General features: G+C 43.3%; 2 protein-coding genes across 5 annotated transcripts in view; one reads left to right on the forward strand and one right to left on the reverse strand.

Annotated features, from left to right (window-relative positions):
- LOC120398103 (desmoplakin) overlaps positions 1–4,653 on the forward strand; it is a 51,227-nt gene extending 46,574 nt beyond the window's left edge. For all 4 annotated transcript variants that reach the window (XM_039525145.1, XM_039525147.1, XM_039525148.1 and 1 more), the window contains exon 24: positions 1,014–4,653. In XM_039525145.1, coding sequence (XP_039381079.1) covers positions 1,014–4,190 — 3,177 coding nt within the window. In that variant the 3' untranslated portion in view covers positions 4,191–4,653. The remainder of the gene's footprint in view (positions 1–1,013) is intronic.
- A 2,855-nt stretch (positions 4,654–7,508) lies between these two features.
- LOC120397305 (collagen alpha-3(IX) chain-like) lies at positions 7,509–18,980 on the reverse strand. The gene is made up of 13 exons (XM_039523005.1): positions 18,812–18,980; positions 18,441–18,494; positions 18,305–18,358; positions 17,752–17,805; positions 17,360–17,431; positions 17,234–17,269; positions 15,845–15,889; positions 15,710–15,742; positions 13,405–13,551; positions 12,632–12,808; positions 9,379–9,469; positions 9,201–9,278; positions 7,509–7,705 (listed from the first exon to the last, which is right to left on the reverse strand). Exons 2-13 carry the CDS (start codon positions 18,444–18,446, stop codon positions 7,509–7,511), a joined length of 990 nt encoding a protein of 329 aa, XP_039378939.1. The 5' UTR covers positions 18,447–18,494; positions 18,812–18,980.
- Positions 18,981–20,207: the final 1,227 nt, after the last annotated feature.

Raw genomic sequence — 20,207 nt, forward strand, 5'->3', positions numbered from 1 at the left:
GGTTGAATATATGTGTAAACAAATATATTATGTATACACCACTGTATTACATGATATATTTATGCATGCATATGTAACTATGAAATACATAGTTATGATATACTATCTGTCAAAAACATCATTCATAACTCTGCCACTTTGCAGTTTAGTTTCACGTCTTCTGTGCTTATCTCAAAATATTTTTCTATTACATCCATGATTTTCCCTATACTTACTCTCTGTAATCTTTTATTATATCATCCTCGGTATTTGTCTTCCGATTCTGTTCTCAGCATCGTTCTTTCCCTTTGTTTTTCTCTTTTTAAACTCCTAATATTGTTTCTCTTTTTTTTTTTTTAATAGCGTCTCTGGGTCTGTCTTGTCTGTCTGTCTATCTATGTCTCAAACACGCACACACACACACGTTACATACATAGTTTATTTAATTTAATACAATTAATGCGTATAGAGTATGCATTCTATATATCTCTGTGCATATGTGTACGCATACGTTAAGTGACATTATATTCATTAAAATTTAAAGAAATTCAGATAAAAATATTTCAAACTGAAAATAAAAAATATTGACAAGAGGAGGAGGCATAAGTAAATGGAGCTATGCCCATTTTCACCAGCTGATGATCAGGCCCTTTATGTGTCGGTGTACACTGTACATATGTAGTATGAGTAATAGTAAAAATATAGTCAGAAGGTAACTGATCACCAAAAAAACCCAAGGCTTCTCTAACCCACAGACAGAATTAAAACCAAGACAGTTAGGATGGGATGCAGTTCAGTCTATAAGCGAAAAGTGGGTTTGAGGCACTATGTGCTAGGTGGTAACAGAAATGTTTTCAGAGAAGGTGTCAGTGTGTATTAAAACATATTCATAATCTTGGATACAGCATAGGGATATTCAGAAGGTTTTCCAGTGCCAATATGTGATAGGTTAAGTTATGGGAAAAAGATAACATTTGAAGTGGGAATTATAACTAACATATCTCTCTCTCAATTTTTCGCTTTTTAAATTTTAGGCATCCAACAGGATTCAAGAATCCCAAAATCAGTATACTCACATTATGCAAGAAAGAGAGACCCTGCTGATGAAAATAAGTACCTTGGAACAAGACAGGGCAAGGCTGCAGAGATTAGAAGAAGAGCTGAACCGTGCAAAGATTACACTGGAATCAGAGTCTCGTTTGAAACAACGGCTGGAAAGTGAGAAACAACAAATCCTGAATGACTTAAATCAGTGGAAGAGCCAGTATTCCCGAAACGAAGAGACCATTAGAAAGTTTGAATCTGAGAGAGAGAAGAGCGAGAGGGAGAAGAATGCCCTGAGGATTGAGATTGAAAGGTTACAAATGGAGATTAAGAGGATTGAAGACCGATACAAGTGCAGATTGGAAGAGATGAGCTGCAAAAGCCAATCGGAGATGGATGCTGAGCGCCTCAGAATGCAAAGGGAGATTGAGAAACTTAAGCATCGCCCATGTGGATCCCACAGATGTACTCAGACGGAAGAGGAATTTGCTATTGATCCTTCCAAACTGCTGTTTAATGGGCTGCGTAAGAAAATTACAGCAATTCAGCTCTATGAATGTCAGTTGATAGACAAAAGCACCCTGGATAAGCTCCTGAGGGGGCAAAGGTCAGTGGAAGAAGTTGCTGCTGACATCGAACCTTATCTTAGAGGGGCAGGGGCTATTGCAGGAGCATCTGTTACTCCGAAGGACAAGTACACTTTGTTGGAGGCCAAACGGAAGCAGCTTCTTACCCCAGAAAACACAGTCCTGCTTTTAGAAGCCCAGGCAGCTACAGGAGGCGTGATTGACCCACACAGAAATGAGTTGTTGACTGTGGACAGTGCGATTGCCAGAGACCTGATTGACTTTGATGACCGAGAACAAATCTATACAGCAGAGAAGGCTATTATGGGATTTAAAGATCCATTCTCTGGAAAAACAGTGCCAGTGTCTGATGCCATCAAGAAAAATCTGATTGACAGGGAAACTGGGATTCGCCTGCTCGAAGCCCAGATGGCTGCAGGAGGCATTGTTGACCCTGTCAACAGTGTTTTCTTGCCAAAAGATGTTGCTTTGTCTCGTGGGTTGATTGACAAAGACCTGTACAGAGTCCTGAATAACCCTCAAGGTGCTTCAAAGAATTTTATTGACCCTGCAACCAAGAAGGCGGTCAGTTACATCCAGCTGAGGGAAAAATGCAGGATTGAACCTCACACTGGCCTACTTCTCCTTCCTGTGCAGAAGAGAAGTATGTCATTTCAAGGGATTAGGCAGCCTGTCCCCATAAGTGAACTGGTCAGCTCTGGAATTATTCAGGAATCGACAGCATGTGGTCTCGAAGCAGGCACAATTAGTGTGGAAGAAGTCAGTGACAGTATTAAGGATTTCCTCCAGGGCTCTAGTTGCATAGCAGGGATCTACAATGAGGCCACTAAAGAGAAACTTGGCATTTACCAGGCCATGAAAATAGGCCTGGTTAGACCGGGAACAGCCCTTGAACTTCTAGAAGCCCAAGCAGCCACTGGTTTCATCGTGGATCCTGTCAGCAATGTGAGGCTACCAGTTGAGGAGGCTTACAAAAGAGGCCTTGTTGGAATTGAATTTAAAGACAAACTTCTCTCTGCTGAAAGAGCAGTTACAGGGTACAAAGACCCGGAAACAGGAAATATAATCTCCTTGTTCCAGGCAATGAATAAGGAGCTCATTGAGAAAGGCCATGGCATTCGTTTGCTGGAGGCTCAGATTGCCACTGGGGGAATCATTGACCCCAAAGAAAGCCACCGTTTGCCGGTTGACATGGCATACACACGTGGTTACTTCAATGAAGAGCTCAGTTTAATTCTCTCAGACCCAAGTGATGATACGAAGGGTTTTTTCGATCCTAACACCGAAGAAAATCTGACCTACCTGCAGCTGAAAGAAAGATGCATAAAGGACGAAGCAACAGGGCTCTGTCTTCTCCCCCTGAGAGACAAGAAAAAGGTGGTGCAAACATCACAGAAGAACACCCTTAGGAAACGCAGGGTTGTCATCGTAGATCCAGAAACAAACCGGGAAATGTCAGTGCAGGAAGCGTACAATAAAGGCCTCATAGATTATGACACCTACATGGAACTTTCTGAACAGGAGTGTGAGTGGGAAGAAATAACTATTACAGGGTCAGATGGAAGCACAAGAGTGGTCCTTGTGGACAGGAAAACGGGCAATCAGTACGACATTCAGGATGCTGTTGATAAGGGTCTTGTTGAAAGGAAGTTTTTTGACCAGTACCGTTCTGGAAGCTTGAGCCTTACACAGTTTGCAGACATGATTTCCTGCAAGAATGGCGGTGATGAAGTATTTAAGCATGAGTCAGTAACTAAATCTCCCACAGTGCTGAGTGTCAGGAGTTCTTCAGTGAGAATCAGTGGTTCTTTTTCAGCACCCCTGGAGGAATGCAGTCCCATTGCAGCCGTATTTGATACTGAAAACTTGGAGAGAATCTCCATTTCAGAAGCTATACAACGGGGCATTGTCGACAGCATTACAGGACAGCGGTTGCTCGAAGCCCAGGCCTGCACAGGAGGCATAATGTGCCCTACCACAGGCCAAAGGCTTTCACTTCAGGATGCAGTTGCTCAAGGCATCATTGATCACGATATGGCCACACGGCTCAAGCCAGCTCAGAAGGCCTTCTTAGGGTTTGAAGGCTTAAAGGGTGGCACTAGAATGTCAGCAGCAGAGGCAGTGAAGGAAAAGTGGCTGCCTTATGAGGCTGGTCAGCGCTTTCTTGAATTCCAGTACCTCACTGGAGGCCTCGTTGATCCAGAAGTGCGTGGAAGAATTAGTATGGAGGAAGCCATTAGGAAAGGATTGATAGATGGGCGGAATGCTCAGAGATTGCAAGACACTAACAGCTATACCAAAATTCTGACGTGCCCCAAGACCAAGCTGAAAATATCCTACAAAGATGCAATGAGTCGATCAATGGTGGAGGACGTCACTGGGCTGAGACTGTTGGAAGCTGCTTCTGTTTCATCCAAAGGCATCTCTAGTCCCTATAATGTCTCCTCTGCCCCTGGCTCCCGCTCAGGCTCCCGCTCAGGCTCACGAAGTGGATCCAGGAGAGGAAGTTTAGACGCATCAGGAAATACTTCATATTCTTATTCCTATTCAGCCTTCAGCAGCAGCTCTATCGGGCGTTAGTAGTCAGTTAACAAGTGTATCTGAATTTTAATTTCATTTAGATGAATCTGTATTACTTTCACTTAAAAACAAAACAAACTGGTTTGTGGTCATACTATTATTTGCTTGGGTGCAGTGACCTTGCTGGAAAATAAACTCATGCCCAAAATAAATCATAAAGTCCTTTCTGGGTGTGATTAACTTCTCTACTCTTCTTAAAAAGCTGTAAAATGTTTTGGGTGTAGACTTTTGAAGAGAAGATTGCAGGACAGCAAAATGCAACAGTTACGAGTTTCATAATTTTTTAATGTTTGGATTTTTGTTTAATCTGTATATTTTGCATGGGCTATTGTTTGCTTCTCCCACTTCCATACCCTCAAAATTGTAAGCTGATAACCAAGATTTGAAAATACTGTAACACTTTACTTTATTCCCAGCCTAGCCATTTTATTTTATTTTACTTTACTTTTCTTTAAAAAAAAAAGTTACATTATGGATGGAAAACACATTTCCTTATCAATCTGGATACTGTACTGTAACATGAGAAGCTGTATCCTCTTCCACAGATAATGTACTTGGTTGACTGTTCAATTATAACTTCATTATTGGGGGATATTATTAGCATGTACTTTTCTTTCACCATAGTCTATATCTTGTACTCATTTTGCTTGTTCATTTCCATGTAACACCAAAAAAAGGCTGACTGCTGCATTCTGGCAATAAACTTTTAAACTTTTAAAGTATTTGTGGTTTATTTTAAAATTTAGACATGAACACATCCTTGAAAGGAAGGGAAATAGAAATAGCCTTTCTTTGCCAAAAGTGAATAAATGTTTGCAGTGCCATAATTACTGTACAAACTCATGACGTTAACTCTGAGTCTCAGGAACTTGTTTCTAATGTCAGTCCCATCATCTTCATCAGCATAGAAAACTAATCCTGCATTTTCCAAAAGAAAATAGAGACAATGTGAACTGTGGCCCCATAAGCAGAAGGCCACTCTTCACATCTGATTGCAGTTAAGGACAGAAGAATTTTTTTTTCTCCCACTAGTGATCCAGCACGTTTGCAGCTACAAGCAGAACACTCTGGATTAGATTCTCCCCTGCATGAAGGTAGCCTTCAGCCAGCACAAAGACTGGTTTAGCCAATCACAGGATGATGACGCAGCACGACGGGATCTTTTGATTATGTACAGCCACTTTAGTAGCTCCTATAATGCCTACTTACCTGTGGCTGGTGCAGAGGGCCTAATCTGTGAAATAGCATTTGACAAGGACATTTGTGTTCCTTGATGCCCCCTGGCTGCTGTAAACAGTTCCCCTGGGGCTGTTGGCAGCCAACACAAGTTATGGTCCCCTTTAGGTTGCTCTGACTTACAGTGGAGGGACTGGACCAGTGCAAAGTGGCTCCAGGATCAAAGACCGGAAACATGGCTTAAAGCCCCCTCTCCTCAGCTGCATTGAGTGCTCCTCAGAAGAGAGGATCAGTCCAAAAGGCTCATGTTTTTGAGTGCAGCAAGAAAAATGTAATAATGTCTGTGTACATATTGGATGTTCCATTGCTCCTCTCAGTCACAGTCTACCCCAGATCTGCCTGGGTAGACATGTCATCCTTAACAGTATGATCACTAATCAAACAAGTACAGTACAACTCCCATAGTGGCACGTTAACAGAAGCCATGATGAAGATTCAAAAACCTCGCCAGTCACCAAAATAAATGGTTCCTTCGGATAGTTCAAAATGCTGCCCTGTGGTGTATTCAGCACATATCCACTACAGCTGTACATCATTCTGGGCCTCCATTTGTCTTAGTGATTGTTACTATGGTTATATACAAAATATAACAGGAAAACAAAAACTGAAATTTAACGGGCATAGCTGCTAAGCGTTCGTTAGTTTACCCAACATCCTCTTGAAGGGAGGCTTGGGTGGTGGCTAAGGAAGAAGAAAAAAAAAAACAATGGTGTGACCAGAGTCCTAGTGGGGCGCCAGCTGTGGTCACTCAGTTAGGGTGAACTGCAAAGAATGGGGCAGCCAGACTCCAAAAAGCTGGTGGATATTCGAATACTGAGATTTTCCAAGCCAGCATAAAACAGCTTCTTTATTACCTTACTGGTTACTCAGAAGTCCACACAACACAGTTCCCTTAAAGTGATCCATCCAGGGACCCACTTCAAATATGATGAAAATTTCTGTAACTCTTATTTCATCATATAAAAGAAGATTCTACCAATCCCAAAGAATCGGACACATTACCTCCCAGGTTAATGAATATTTCAGATCTTACCCAAATACGTGCTACAGCCAATTCTTATTAACTAAACTAAAATTTATTAAAAAACAAAAGAGAGCGTATGGTTAAAAGATCAATCGACATACAGACCTGAGTTCAATTCATTTAGGTGCAGATTCGTAGCAGAGATGGTGAGCTGTGTGGTTGCAAAGAGTTCTTTCAGAAATAGTTCATAATTTATAGTCCAATGTCCAAATATCACATTCAGGGCATGCCAGCATAACTGGCACCTCAATCTTGCGACTTAAACTTCCCCTGATGAAGCTTAAGCAAATCTGAGATGACGAAATCAGAACCCAAGGATCTTTTATAGAATCTCATGTCCTTTTTGACAAGTTGGGATTCCTTCGGGGAACAAAAAGTAATTAGGATGACTTTGAAGGAGGTCCATCACTGGTACTTAGCTATAGAATTAACATAAAGCTATTTACTTTTTCCTCCACCATTCACCGTAAATTTCAAAGAGAGATGAATACCGAGATATTCCGTGTTTACAATTCATTTAAAGGATGGGATTTTTTTTACCTCTGAATTATCAGAATACAGCATAGACAGGGACTGTTGATTACATTGTCGACCCTACTCATACATATGTAAATACACAAAAATACAAACATTCCTGCCCCCCATGTCTTTTGAGGGTTATTTATTTTGCAGGGTGTTTAACCCTTTCTAGCCATGCATCACAAATGGACTTTCACATCTTTGGCTCCAGTTGGAGTTTAGCCTGTAACCTTTTACACAGACACAGACAGTAGCTTACAAATTAACAATAAATCCAAGAGATTTTTTACTTGGTAATGCTATGAGATTTAAATTATGGATTTAAATTGTGGGGAAGCAATTATGGGGAATCACTTTCATTTCTAATATAAACCTTTTTTAAATATCCCTACAGTCTAATGCCTATCAGTGTCCCATTAGCCAAGTATAACATTACTAGGTCACCAATGAAGAATCAGGTGGTGGCGTTATTCCAACAGGAAGTGCATGCCATCAAGATATTTTTCCACATCTATCCTGGCATTGTTATTATTTTATAATTAAACAGATGACCCCTTTACTAATCCCTGTTCTGACAGTAGGTTAGTAGCATAGATCCTGCAGTCTGTTGCTTCACATAGTCCAGGGACACCCGAAGGGCCAGGAAATCCTGGCTGACCTGGAGGACCACTGTATCCAGGGGGACCTGCTGTGCCTGGCTGGCCATCTTTGGCAACAGCAGGATGTCCAGGGAATCCTAGAAGAAGAATGAAACAAGGAAATTATATAAAGAAAAGGGGAGACTCGATTGAGCTGAGTCCTCTCGCCCCAAAATGGGGCCTGATTTTCCTTTTATTCATACTGGTGTAAATAGCTCCATTATTGCTGTAGGAATTACACTGCTGCAAAAGCAGCAAAAAGTCCTGTGGCACCTTATAGACTAACAGACGTATTGGAGCATGAGCTTTCGTGGGTGAATACCCACTTCGTCGGATGCACCCAGAAAAGCTCACGCTCCAATACTTCTGTTAGTCTATAAGATGCCACAGGACTCTGTTGCTTTTACAGATCCAGACTAACACGGCTACCCCTCTGATACTTGACACTGATGCAAAACTGATCTAAGAGAGGTCAGAATCAGGCTCATAGTTTGAAGAATTTCAAGAACATCAGAAAATTGTGAGGGTGAAAAAGGTCAATAGGGAGCTACCTAGTGAATCAGTCTATGGGCACATACTATCTCTGTTAAATTCCCCTGTGTGTGTTCTTTCCCTCCCCATGTACAGAATGAATCCACATGAAATAAATCCCTTTCACAGGACCTTGCTAAACCTGTACAAAGGACCTCAGTCTTTCTCAGTGTAATCTAGACACTGGATAAGGGCAAGTGCATTTTAATACACTCAAAATTGTGCCAAGATTATCCTGACACTAGATGTTAATTAGAGCTGATTGGAACATTTTAAATTAAATATATATTTGTTGACATGCTGTTTTACTGAAGCTGGAATGTTTTATGGAGCCATATCAATTTTGATGAGAAGGTTTCTGAGGTCCATGGTTCTTTGGTCACTTCTGACCAGAAAGAGAGAGAGAGACCCAAATTGAAAACCTATATTTTCAATCAAAAAATGAATGTTTTCGCAATTCTGTTTCACAAAAACATTCAAAAGATTTTGGGTTTGTTCCAGTGAAGAAAGAAAACAAATTCTGAAAGCTGGGAAGTTGTTGTGAAATGGAATTGTCATCCTCCAGCCAGATCTAGCATTAACTATTCCAATATTATTAGCACTCCATTTCAGGGATAAGAAATTTGATTTCTTCCAGCAGGATCAGGAGAAAATAGTGGGGGTCCTCTCTGTGACCCTTTCTTTGAATTCCCAACCAGTCACTCTCTCTCAACATTTTTTTACAAACATACTGCTGACACACACCATTGTCAGTGTACACATCAGGTGCCATTAAAATCTTTACAGGTTTGCACAGTGATCAAATTAGCAGCATGGCCTCCCCCATACTTAAAATAGAGATTATGTAGGAAAACTGTGATGCTCATGAACAAAGTTAAGTATTTTCATGGAGAGTTGTAAATATTTCAGTGGCAATCATTGTACAAAAAATAACTTTATTAAATAAGTTGCACATATATTTTTCATAGCTGAGTCTGTAAACAGTTTTATGGTAAATAACTGAAAAATACAGCGCAAGGAAGTTAAAACCTCAGATAAAACATCCCTTGAAATTCTCTTTACCTCTAAAGCCTTGAGGTCCATCTGGTCCAGGGAGTCCCATGCCTGAATCTCCTCTCTCACCTTTCTGGCCTCTGTCTCCTACATGGCACAAAGCACATAAAGAAACCAGCTTGTGCACTGAATTTGGTTGTAGAGGAACATTGCTTATAAATTAATCTAGGCGTATATGTGTCCCTACCTGGTTCCCCAGCTGCTCCATTAGCTCCAGGAAATCCAATAGGTCCTCTTGGACCAGGCTCACCTTTAAATCCATCAAGACCTGTTTTTCCCTATTAAAATGATATATGTGGTTTTAATTTTTAAAGGCAAAAACCAGGGTGTTTGCCATCATCAGAAAAAAAAGGCAATTTTGAGATCTCTGTTTTCATTTTCTATTTCCAAGAAAATGAAAACAAGCAGGCCAAGGAATCTCAGGACTTCAGAATTTCATCTGAAAGCAGAAGACTGAGATGTAATGAGAAACTCTGCTCTCATTGTATGTCCAGTCTGGACCTAACAAGAGCTACCAAATAATTGATTCTACAATTTTTCTACCCCACTCTCCTATGATCATTCTTAATGGACGTCTCACCATAGAAATTCAGGATCAAATTGTCCAGGTCCAGCCCTGAGCTGAGTATGCTTATGCTCTGCATCAGCTCTGCTGCAGTCAGCTAGAAAAGCATTGTTGGGAACTGAAGGCAGAGTGCAAACTTATTGTCATCTCTGCTTATTGAAGGCTCTCCAGGGTGCCATGCTGTGATTTTGTGTATAAGAAAGGTGATCATTTCTATCACTGTTACTACTGTTACACAATTTCCATTAATCTTATACAAAGTGCATCATGTAAGGTGTCAATGGAAAAGTTAGTCTGTTGAGTATGATTATCTTGGTTAAATCCATTTATAATCACTGTATATGACGTTATGGACACTGGCTATGTATTTGTATCTCAAATGTGTTTGTTCCTGGGTGAAACCTCTCAAACAGATTTACATCAAGGCTAGACAGTTGTGTGTTGATGGCCCATCAAGGACATTCAGCTCTCACAATGGGTCATCGAAGAAATTCAGCCTGCCCAACAGGTCCTCCTGCCTCAGACATCAAGGAACCAATGACCACCCCCTGTGATGCAGAAAACCAGATAAGGACATGTACTATGCTCATGTGACCCTGGACTCCATCTTCGGCCAGTAACTTTCCACAAACAGGGACTGTGGGTTTTGTTTAGGACTGTAACTTTCCCATGCACATGGCAGAGGATATAAAAAGCCCTTGAAACATCTCCATTCTGTCTTCATTTCCTGCTTCATTTCTCTGGACTGGATTTCTAACAAGGGAATTTTAAACAAGGATTGATGACCATCCCCCGCCCCCAAATCTGTTTAGGTGATTCCACAGAGACTTTGCAAACCAGCAGTTTATTCTATCACAAATCTGATATAAGGTCTTTGCAATCACTTGTATGTATATGATTCCTTAACCATTTATAACTTTCTCTTTTTATTAATAAATCTTTAGTTATCTTACTGAGGATTGGCTGACGGCGTGATATTCATACTGAGCTGGTGGTGCAATGTGTCTTGTTCTTTGGGATTAGAAAGAACCTCACATATGGTGAAATGGGTTTTCAGTAACCTCTCACTATATTAGACTTAGTTGTCTGGGTGAGAGCCAAGGGGTGGAATGCCCAGAGGGGACTGTGTTTGGCTTCTGGTTAACCAGCAGGGTACTGCAGAAGCACTTTTATTACTGTTTTCTTGCAGTCTGCCTTGAAGGTGGCATGCTCAGTGTGGCCCTTCCAGGCACCGGTCACACACGTCTGTGAGTGCCAAAGTGATTTCTTGGCTGGCAGTTTCTGCTGGTACAAATGCTTATCAGGCATCCACGTTAGACGTCATACAAGTAATGACTGACATGGACAAATACCTGGTGTATGTGATCTGAAGGGAAGAGCACACTGTTTTATGTCACAGTCAATCATGACACCAGGGTACAAACAAACAAAGAAGGACCTGACAGAGTGTACATACACACTGTGGTTGAAATCCTGGCCCCACTGAAGTGAATGGCCATTGTCATAAACAGTTAGTTAAGGGTTAAGGTTTGTTTTTTACCTGTAAAGGGTTAACAAGCAGTACCTGTGAACACCTGACCAGAAGACCAATCAGGGACAAGATAATTTAAAATCCCTGTGGAGGGAAGTTTTTTTTCCCTGTATTCTTTGTGTTAGAAAGTCTCTCTTGGGAGTTAAGGGAGTCCAGACATCTTAATCAAGTCCTCCCAGGTTTCTGCAATAAATTCTTCTATTCAAGCTAGTGAGTATTAGCAAGGAACTAGTATTCTTATACTTTTATTTCTGTATTTGCAATTCTGTGTTTTGCTATAGAATTTCTTTAATTCTGTACTGTTATTGCTTTTACTGAGAAAGAAAGGAGGGGGGATTCTCTCCAGAGATTGATAAGTTTAGACCCTGTGTATTGTTCCATCTTGGTATTACAGAGACAGTTACTTTCTTTTTATTCTTTAATAAATCTTTTCTGTTAAGGACTTGGTTGATCTTTCCTTGGGTAAATTCTCAGGGAAAGGGGAGGAGGGAGGCATCCCTCTGTAGTTGGATCCCGGTATCTCTCCTAGGAAAAGGGAGGGGGGAGGAAGCAGGGGGGGAATGGTTTATTTCTCCTAGGTGTAAGAACTCCATGGATTTGGGGCTCTTGGGATCCCCAAGGATTTTGGGGAAGGACTGTGTCCCAATACGCGTACATTATTGGGTGGTGGCAGCTTTTACCAGATCTAAACTAGGATTTTAGTTTAGGGGAGTCCATGCAGGTCCCCATATTGGAACCCAACAGATGCCTGCAAACATATTGTGATACAGGAGGGCCAGGGAGCAGTGGGGGAGAGAGTGGTAGAGGGAAAATATACAAGCCGGGGGGCTAATTAAGGCGGGGTTCCCTTTAGACTAGGGAGGGTTGCTACAAGTTAATTGGAGCACCGGTAGTCAATTAAGGCCCTGCCAGGAACCTAATAAAACCCCCTGCTTCAGGCAGTCAGGGAGGAGGAGGAAGAAGAGAGAGAACTGGAGCTTGGAGGTGTGTTGTGCAATTTGAAAGACCAGACAACCAAAGTAAGGGAGACCCTGTCCCAGCAGGGCGACTCCCTCCCCCAGTGTCTAAGGACTGAGGCTAACCCACCCAAGGGGGAAGAGGGTAAAAAACCCCCAGGGGTTGAGAGGGGCTGGGACGCAGAGCGAGGAGCAAACCCATACCCCTCCCCCACTTCCCTCCTCTACCACCTTCCCAGGCCACTAGTGGGGCCCTCGGTGCCCAAGAGCAGGGGCAAAGGTTGGCGTCTTAGCCCCCACCAAGAAAAGCACGGGACCCACCATATGAACATTGGTCATCTTGTCACAATATTCACATGCACACTATCAGTATCATGCAAGTTCTCACCTTTTTCCCTGGTGGTCCTGCCATTCCACGAGGCCCTGGGGGGCCAATTAGTGTCATGTTAGCAGTAGGACAGGCGCTGGCACATTTGTATCTGATCGCAGGTGCATATTGGGCTATCTGAGCTATGACCACATTACGACACAGTTCATATACCTGCTCCTCAGGCAGCCCTGGACCCTAGGATGAAAGTGGGAATTTATAAACACAACAGAAATAGAATTAGTATTTTGTCCGTGTATCTCCCAAGGGTATTCATTATGCTGTATACATTCACCAAATAGTTTGGATGAATCATTTACCACCTGTGGATTGTTCATGAACTGTTCAATTGGACTGTTCTCCGTGTGTGATAGGTCACCTAAGTCACATAGTATTGAATTTTCTCATTGATTAGACAACAGCAAATATATCAATTTGTGCCAACTCTGAGGGTGATTTGTGATGTGTCTCCAAGCGAAACTGAACTTTAATAAACAAACTCATATAGCCATCACATAGAAAAACTTGCAGTACCTACCAGTGGATTTGAACTAGTGACCTAAAGATGAAAGGCTCTTTATCCAATTACTGCCCCCCCAGATTAGTTTCTGTAATGTATACACTATACATTTTGTGCAATGACTGAGAAGTAAGGGGAGTGAATATTCAACAGCTGTCCCTAAAGGTCTATAAGCAGCAGAAGAGAGAATATACTGATATTCACAAGCAAAACAACCAGCACTCCAATAACCAAATAAGGAAAATGCAAAGAAAAGGAAGGAGCTGGAACATACTTCAGGTCCCCAAGACCCTGGAGATCCAGGGGGCCCAGTTGCTCCATCCTCTCCAGTGGGGCCAGTGAAGCCTCTTGGACCAGGTAATCCAGGGATACCGCTTTGTCCCTTTGGACCAGCAGGGCCAGGAAAGCCACGTTCTCCTTGCTATGGGAGGAGGTGAAAGGAAAAGTTTGAAGGGAGAAAAATATCAATAAGCATGAACAAAGAGGCACCCGTGTTCCTTCATCTACCTTCCTCCCTCTGTCCAGCCCTGTCAGTCTAAATGTACCCACCACCATCATACCTGCGCTCATGCAGCACAATTCTTACTTCTCCTTGGTGTTTGTGCAGATCCTTTTCATTCTGCCTAACCCTATACCTTGCAGGGTGAACATTATAAGAGAGAATGATTTTAAGTTCCTGTCAGGTTGTGGTAGAACATCATTTGCCCAGATGTTCTACCACAACCTCTGGGAGGCTGTGCTTGATACACCCAAATCTTAATGTCGCCCTCCCCCAGCATGCAGCTGAGATTCTCCCAATCTCCACCACCCCACCCATTCATCCTCTTCCATCTGGCATATCTCCATCCTCATATAGCTGGGCCTGCTAGCAGCTGGTTCAACCTATAGGTGTTTTTTTGCGTTGCCTTATTTCTTTCTGCCTCTTTTTTTCCTTGTGGCCCTTTCCGCTGCCTTGGGGGGCTGGTTGCGTGCCCTGTCTGTGATTGTTGTATTGCTTCTTCAGTTTGTTTCCCTCCTTCTTCCCTTCCTCCTCTTTCTTCTTCTCTCCTCTGCTGGAGGTGGACAGCAACAGCCAAGTCTCTGACAACAGTCGCAGCTTCAACAGTTCTTGTCCATCTTTGTCTCGCTTGGCGCTAGGTGCGGTTGTGGGTCCTCATCTGCTGCTCATCTCTGCTGCGTCCTTGACGTCTCATGGTCCTCACGTCCCATGTTCCATGTGCCGATGGTATCCTCCCTGGCTGCAAGAAGGGTGATTGGCTTCTGGTGGCTTTCGCACCACCCTTCACAGCAGCATCCACCATGCCAGAACTTCTCCCTTTCCTTTCCAAAAAAGTCTCTCTCTCTTGCTCTATTGTTGGGCGTTGTAGCAAGCTTTTTTTTTTTACAGGGGAGGGTGGCCCCCACGCCCCCCCTCCTCTACCTGACTGACTTGGGACAGGCAGATGGCCCCAAAGGACCTCTCTGGTGGAGTTATGCAGCTGAGAGAGACTGCTTAAATTCTGACCATTAATAGTTAGCTTTGGACATCCTGGACACCAATACTTAATCCAGGTCTTTTCTGCTGTGTGAGGTTTTGAGTACTGAGCATCAGGGAAGGTTGAGCAGCATATTCCATTCAGTTCAGTCATTCAACTTCTTTATTAATTATATGCACCATGGTGGCTTACCATTAGAGGAGTTTTCTGCATGGCACACGCATTAATTCTTTGTGGACACATTTATTCATCCTATATGGCCTTTCTGACTCTCAAAGGAAGGGTTTTCATAGGGAGATGGTTCATTTCAGATAAGCTTTCACCGGTCTTGGTGAGCCAAAGTTTATCGGACTACGAGCAACACCAACCCCCTTGACATTCCAACAGTCCCTACTTCTCTGGCTTTTGTGCATCTCCCCCTCCCTGTCCAACAGACTTCACCTATTTGAATGTTCACAGAACTTGGTACCACTCAACCAGTGCCTGAGTCTATTTTCTAATTCCAGAGACAGGCAGGAAAGCCTCTCTAAATATACAGAAAACAAGTCAGTTCGGGGCAAGTTTTAAGTAGGGGGTTGAAGTAGTAAGCAGCTGGTTCTAATGAAGGTTCACACACTAGGTTGCTCTCCTGAAGGGGAAAATCTTCTACCCAGCACACAGCATGAGTAACTGGGCTTCACTGTGGCTGCTCAGTTGTGAAGGAACAACCTGCCCAGTTTGTGAGCAGCAACCTCGATGCTCTGTGGCTACTGCTGCTGCAATCTCAGGGCTGCAGGAACCCGGATGGTTGGTGTGCTGCTCAGAAGTCAACGGCCAGTGGTGCCACAAAGTCATAGAGCCCACCTGTCTTGGCTCATGCTACCCACAGCCCACTCCAAACACATGATGTGTTGGGGCGTGGGGCAGAGCTACATGGCCTGTGTGGTGTGCAGGTCCATCCATGAGCTCTCCTAGTCCTGCCCCCCACCCTTCTGTAGCAGAGGGACTCCCTGGATAAGAACTCTCCATGCCAGTGGAGTGGGGAAAGGGTTTGTACCTAGCATTGGAAGCAAGTCAGATATTTCCCCGTGAATTTACATAGCCACCATGGACAAACAAACATACTTGTCCTTTGTCTCCTCTGTCTCCATCATCCCCCTGTCAGAGAGTAATTGACAATAGGTTAAAAAATTAGGTTTATGGAGCTCAGCATTTACCAAGTACTTAGACATCTTTAATTTCAAAGGGCATGGGTTGTACCTGGGGTCCAGCATCCCCACGGCTTCCTTTTCTTCCCACATCACCCTATAAAGGAGGAATACCGTTTATAGCTTTTCATAGTCTCTCATTAGAGAAAGATTTTCTGTTTTCATTGTTTGCATTTCCTGCTCCCTCTGACTAAATCACTAAAACACTAACCCGATTGAACCCTTAGGCTATGTCCTGTATGTGCGCTGGGGGTGGGGAGGGTGTTCGTCACTGCCTGCCCCGGAAGGAGTGCTGGGAAAGAACCGTGACTCTTGGAGGACATATGATCTAGTGGCTAGAGGGCAAAGGGGGACTGGGAATTAGGACTCCTGTGCCCTGTTCATTGTTCTGCCTCAACCTTGCTATGTGGGCTAGGAAAAGGTACAACCTCTTTTTCCTCACCTGTACACTGGGAAATCCTATCACACAGCAGTGTAGGGGTATTAAATATTTGTTAAAGTTCTTTGAGATCCATGGATAAAACACATTGTTCTCCACCATCACCCCCCCACCCCCAATCTTAGGAGCCTGTGTCATGACAACCCTTCTTGCTGCCAAGAAGGGCTCAACACAGATCCCTTCAGAGTCCATCGGTACTGCTCCTTCATTGGCCGCAGAGGATAGTCAGGTGTGACACACAATGTCCCTCCTCTCCAAAAGACTGAGTTTAGTGCCTCCACAGTACTTCCTTCCATCAGGGCCGGCTCCAGGCACCAGCATCCCAAGCAGGTGCTTGCGGCAGCAATCTGCAAGGGGCAGCAGTCCGTGTGTTTTTTCCCCAAGCAGCGCACCGAATTGCCACCGCAGAGGGCGGGGGCAGTCCGTGTGCCGCGTTTCCATGGCAGCGGCAATTCAGTGGCAGCTTCTATGTTCATCTGTCCACACGGCGCAGCTTCTGTCTGAAGCTAGAAGCTGCTCCCGAATTGCCGCCGCCGCAGAAACGCACGTGCTGCCCTAACAGCACAAAGTCTGCCCCCGCCGTCCACGGCAGCAATTCAGCATGCTGCTTGGGGTGGCAAAAACAGTAGAGCCGGCCCTGCCTTCCATTCCTTCCTGTCTCAAGGAATACAGACCCAAGGCTGGGATGGGAACTCTGACCTGCTGTGTGGCAGCAGAAGCAGCATGATGGTTTTAAATATGCGAGTCAGGTTTGTGGAGAATATAAGACCATCTGAGTCATTCCCCAGAGCCCCTTAGCCATAAGCTCCATTACCATCCAAATCACAGCTGAAATCACTCATTCTTGGAACACTCAGGAAGATTTGTGTGTGGTAAATGCCATTCATAAGCCAGAGATGCACACCAGTCCCATTATAAAGTCATTACAGTGCAGCTCTGCAATAGGAAATGTATAATCTCCTTTCCTAAGTATGTATTTCTCAAGCAAATAACAAGCCATACCTTTGGGCCGTCACCTCCAGTCTCACCTTGAGCCCCCTGTGGGAAAGACAGGAGAGGGACTGACATGACTCACATAGAAGACTGAAGTGACCATTTTACTTATTCACCCTTAACATGCGACTTTACCTTTTGGCCTTTTATTCCCTTAGGGCCAGGGTTACCTGGTAGGCCAGGATCCCCCATTTCACCTTTGGCGCCCTGTATGGAAAAGAGAAAAATCCTGACCAGCTTTCCACAAGTTCTCTTATGCTTTGTAGTGCTGCACCTCCTAGGCCTGACTGAGCCCCAAAGGAGCACATCTGCTTACAGAAGGGTTTTTTTCATATGTAGTTTTAGGAATAGGGCAGCTCTTGGGGATGCACAGTCATACTTTAGCATGGAGAAGTATTCATCCACGAAAGCTCATGCTTCAATACGTCTGTTAGTCTATAAGGTGCCACAGGACTCTTTGCTGCTTTTACAGATCCAGACTAACACGGCTACCCCTCTGATACTTGATACTTTAGCATATACCTTACCATGGAACCTGGCCTTCCAGGTGGGCCTCTTGGACCTCGCTTGCCTTTATCTCCCTGCAAAGACAGTTGAAAGCCTCTTTCAATGACCTTTTTCAAAGGGGAATTGATGACAGACTGATCTAGTTTAGTACCCTTTATCCCACAGTTAAGACGATCCTTTCCAAAAGAGGGCTTTTAATTTACCCATGTTGTGACACATAGGAGCTTTTTTCTAGTGGTGAAGAAAACTAGTAACCCTTATTTTTCTCAATGAGAATGCTCTAAAAAAAAAAAAACAGAGCACAAAACCAATAGGAAAGCTAGAGCTTGGAACACTGCTAGGTTGGTCAATAACATTAATGCCATTATACGTAACCACACTCTACTGAGCCTGCAGAGTCATTTTGCTTCGACAAGCTTTTGTCTGTGAATTCGGACAGCGTGGGATCTTGTAGTGATGGAGGATTGAGCGTCTTTTTTTTGCTGTCATCTTCACTTCATAATTTTGAGACTATTTGTAAATGATCAACTCATGGCTTTCTTGTTTTCATTTAATTATCACGTTGTTTTTTACCTTTGGTCCCACGAGTCCAATCTTGCCTTCTAATCCTGGTATTCCTAGAGGACCCTAGGAGACAATGGAATCTCTCTTAGGATCTGGCTTTATTGCCTGAAAATGGATTCATTGAGCATTATGAACTAGATCTTACATCCATTCCTGGAATGCCATCACTGCCTGGTATTCCTGGAGATCCTTCATTTCCCTGAAAATTATAATATGAATATAATCAAAATAGCAACACCACCTCATAACTTCCTGTAAGCACATCCTCACTTCATCGGTACCCCTCATCTCCACTTGCAGCATTGCACAGCATTCTTTTCTCTGCCTCCGCTCCCCTTCCCCCCCCCCCACCCACATTGGGCTCTCCCTTAGACCTTCAGTGGCCTTTTACTACCTCCATCTTCTCCCAAGTCTTCCTTTGAGTGTTCTGTGGCTTGACCCTCTAGCCAAGTCACATAAAATTCTAAAATTCTTCTGAAGTAGCATGAACAAGTCCAAATAAAAGTCCAAACAAACCTTCAAACTAATAATCCTTCCACCACTCTCAGGCTTCACTGTAGTTCCCTTGTTTTCTCTACCTCAGGGCTTCCCTTGCAGGAGTCTAACTCGTTCCTTCAGTGTTCTTCCTCTGTTATTTCCTGTCTTTTAAACCCTATCCCAGAACTTCTGCCTACCAGAGTGACTTGCATCCTCTGCAGTCCCTCTCTCCAAGTGGACTGCCTCAGTCAGATTATAAATCTAGCCAGGAGGGAATTAGTTATTCACCCCCCAGCTGAGGAGCATGACTAATTGGGGCTCTTTCCCATGTCTTGTAGGTGATGGGGGTTAAGCCCCATTACTCTTCCCAACAATATTACAGAAGATCTAGTTTTCTGGTTTTGTTTGTATGTTTGAATGAATTTAGTACTCATTAAAGAGTCTTTCTTGACAGCCCTGTAGGCATTTATCAAACCGCAGAACAGGCACAGCATGGGCATTGGACGTTCAAGTATCCCTATAATGCCCTAATTTTGGTGTGACCATCTCCGAGGTCAAGAGAGTAACTGAGTTTTCATGCCCATTCCAAGAAGAGTGGAATTGTTACATTCCCTGTGTTCTTCCAGCTCATCAAGAAAAAGAAAAGTTTGCTAACATTTCAACAAACAATGACAATGTGGTTGGGGAAGTTCATACATAGTTAGAAATAATATGTCTAAAGAATAACATAGAGTGAAATCATTTTGGTAGTAGGAATAAAGTAATGTTTTGTCAGTAAGCTACTGGTGGCTTCCAAAATGTGCATCCCTCCGAGAGGGGACAATAAACCATTTGCACTATGCATTCCTAAAATCCTGTACCTTCTTTACTGTTCAAACTTTTTAATGCATAGGTGTTCAGTTAGTATCTAGTCCTGTGCTCGCTGACAGCAATGGCAAAACTCCCACTGACTTCTGTAGTTCAGGATCAAGCACTTAATCCAGGCAAAATAGACCTTCTTTATACCTTTGGCCCATCTTCTCCAATCTCTCCTGGGGCTCCTGGATAACCCTGAGTGGAAGGAAAATTAAAGGAATGGTCATATAATAGAGTTATCCAAACATTTATGTTATGTAAAGTGAAGGACATCAGTAAGATCATGATTCTTTGATTGACAGACATTAGAGCCTTCACCTCTGATCAGTCATTGCTTCAAATCAGACATAGATCCTGCAGTCAGCTTCTTGCAAAACATACAGTCAGGTGTAATTTCCTTTAATAATAACAATTCCATTAGATTTTGATTCTTTTATAAGAAGAATCCTTTCTGAATGGCAGCTCTTTATAGTCATTTTAAGTAAAGAATTAAAAACCTACAGCAGTGTGATAGGGTATGCACCCCACACAGCCCTGAAAGGGTTAGTGTGGGCCTGAAGGGCCATTTAGGGTATCTGGC

This window comes from Mauremys reevesii, linkage group 2 (assembly GCF_016161935.1).
Source record: "Mauremys reevesii isolate NIE-2019 linkage group 2, ASM1616193v1, whole genome shotgun sequence".
Classification (NCBI taxonomy): Eukaryota; Metazoa; Chordata; order Testudines; family Geoemydidae; genus Mauremys; species Mauremys reevesii.

Bases quoted from the DNA above. Each gene is read 5' to 3' on its own strand.
- LOC120397305 (XM_039523005.1), bottom strand. The intron at 13,552-15,709 runs GTATGTTTGTTT...CTCCTCCCATAG, and splicing joins ACAGAGGAGACAAAGGACAA to CAAGGAGAACGTGGCTTTCC. The intron at 7,706-9,200 runs GTAAAGAGAATT...TTCTTCTTCTAG, and splicing joins TGGACCTCAAGGCTTTAGAG to GATTCCCTGGACATCCTGCT.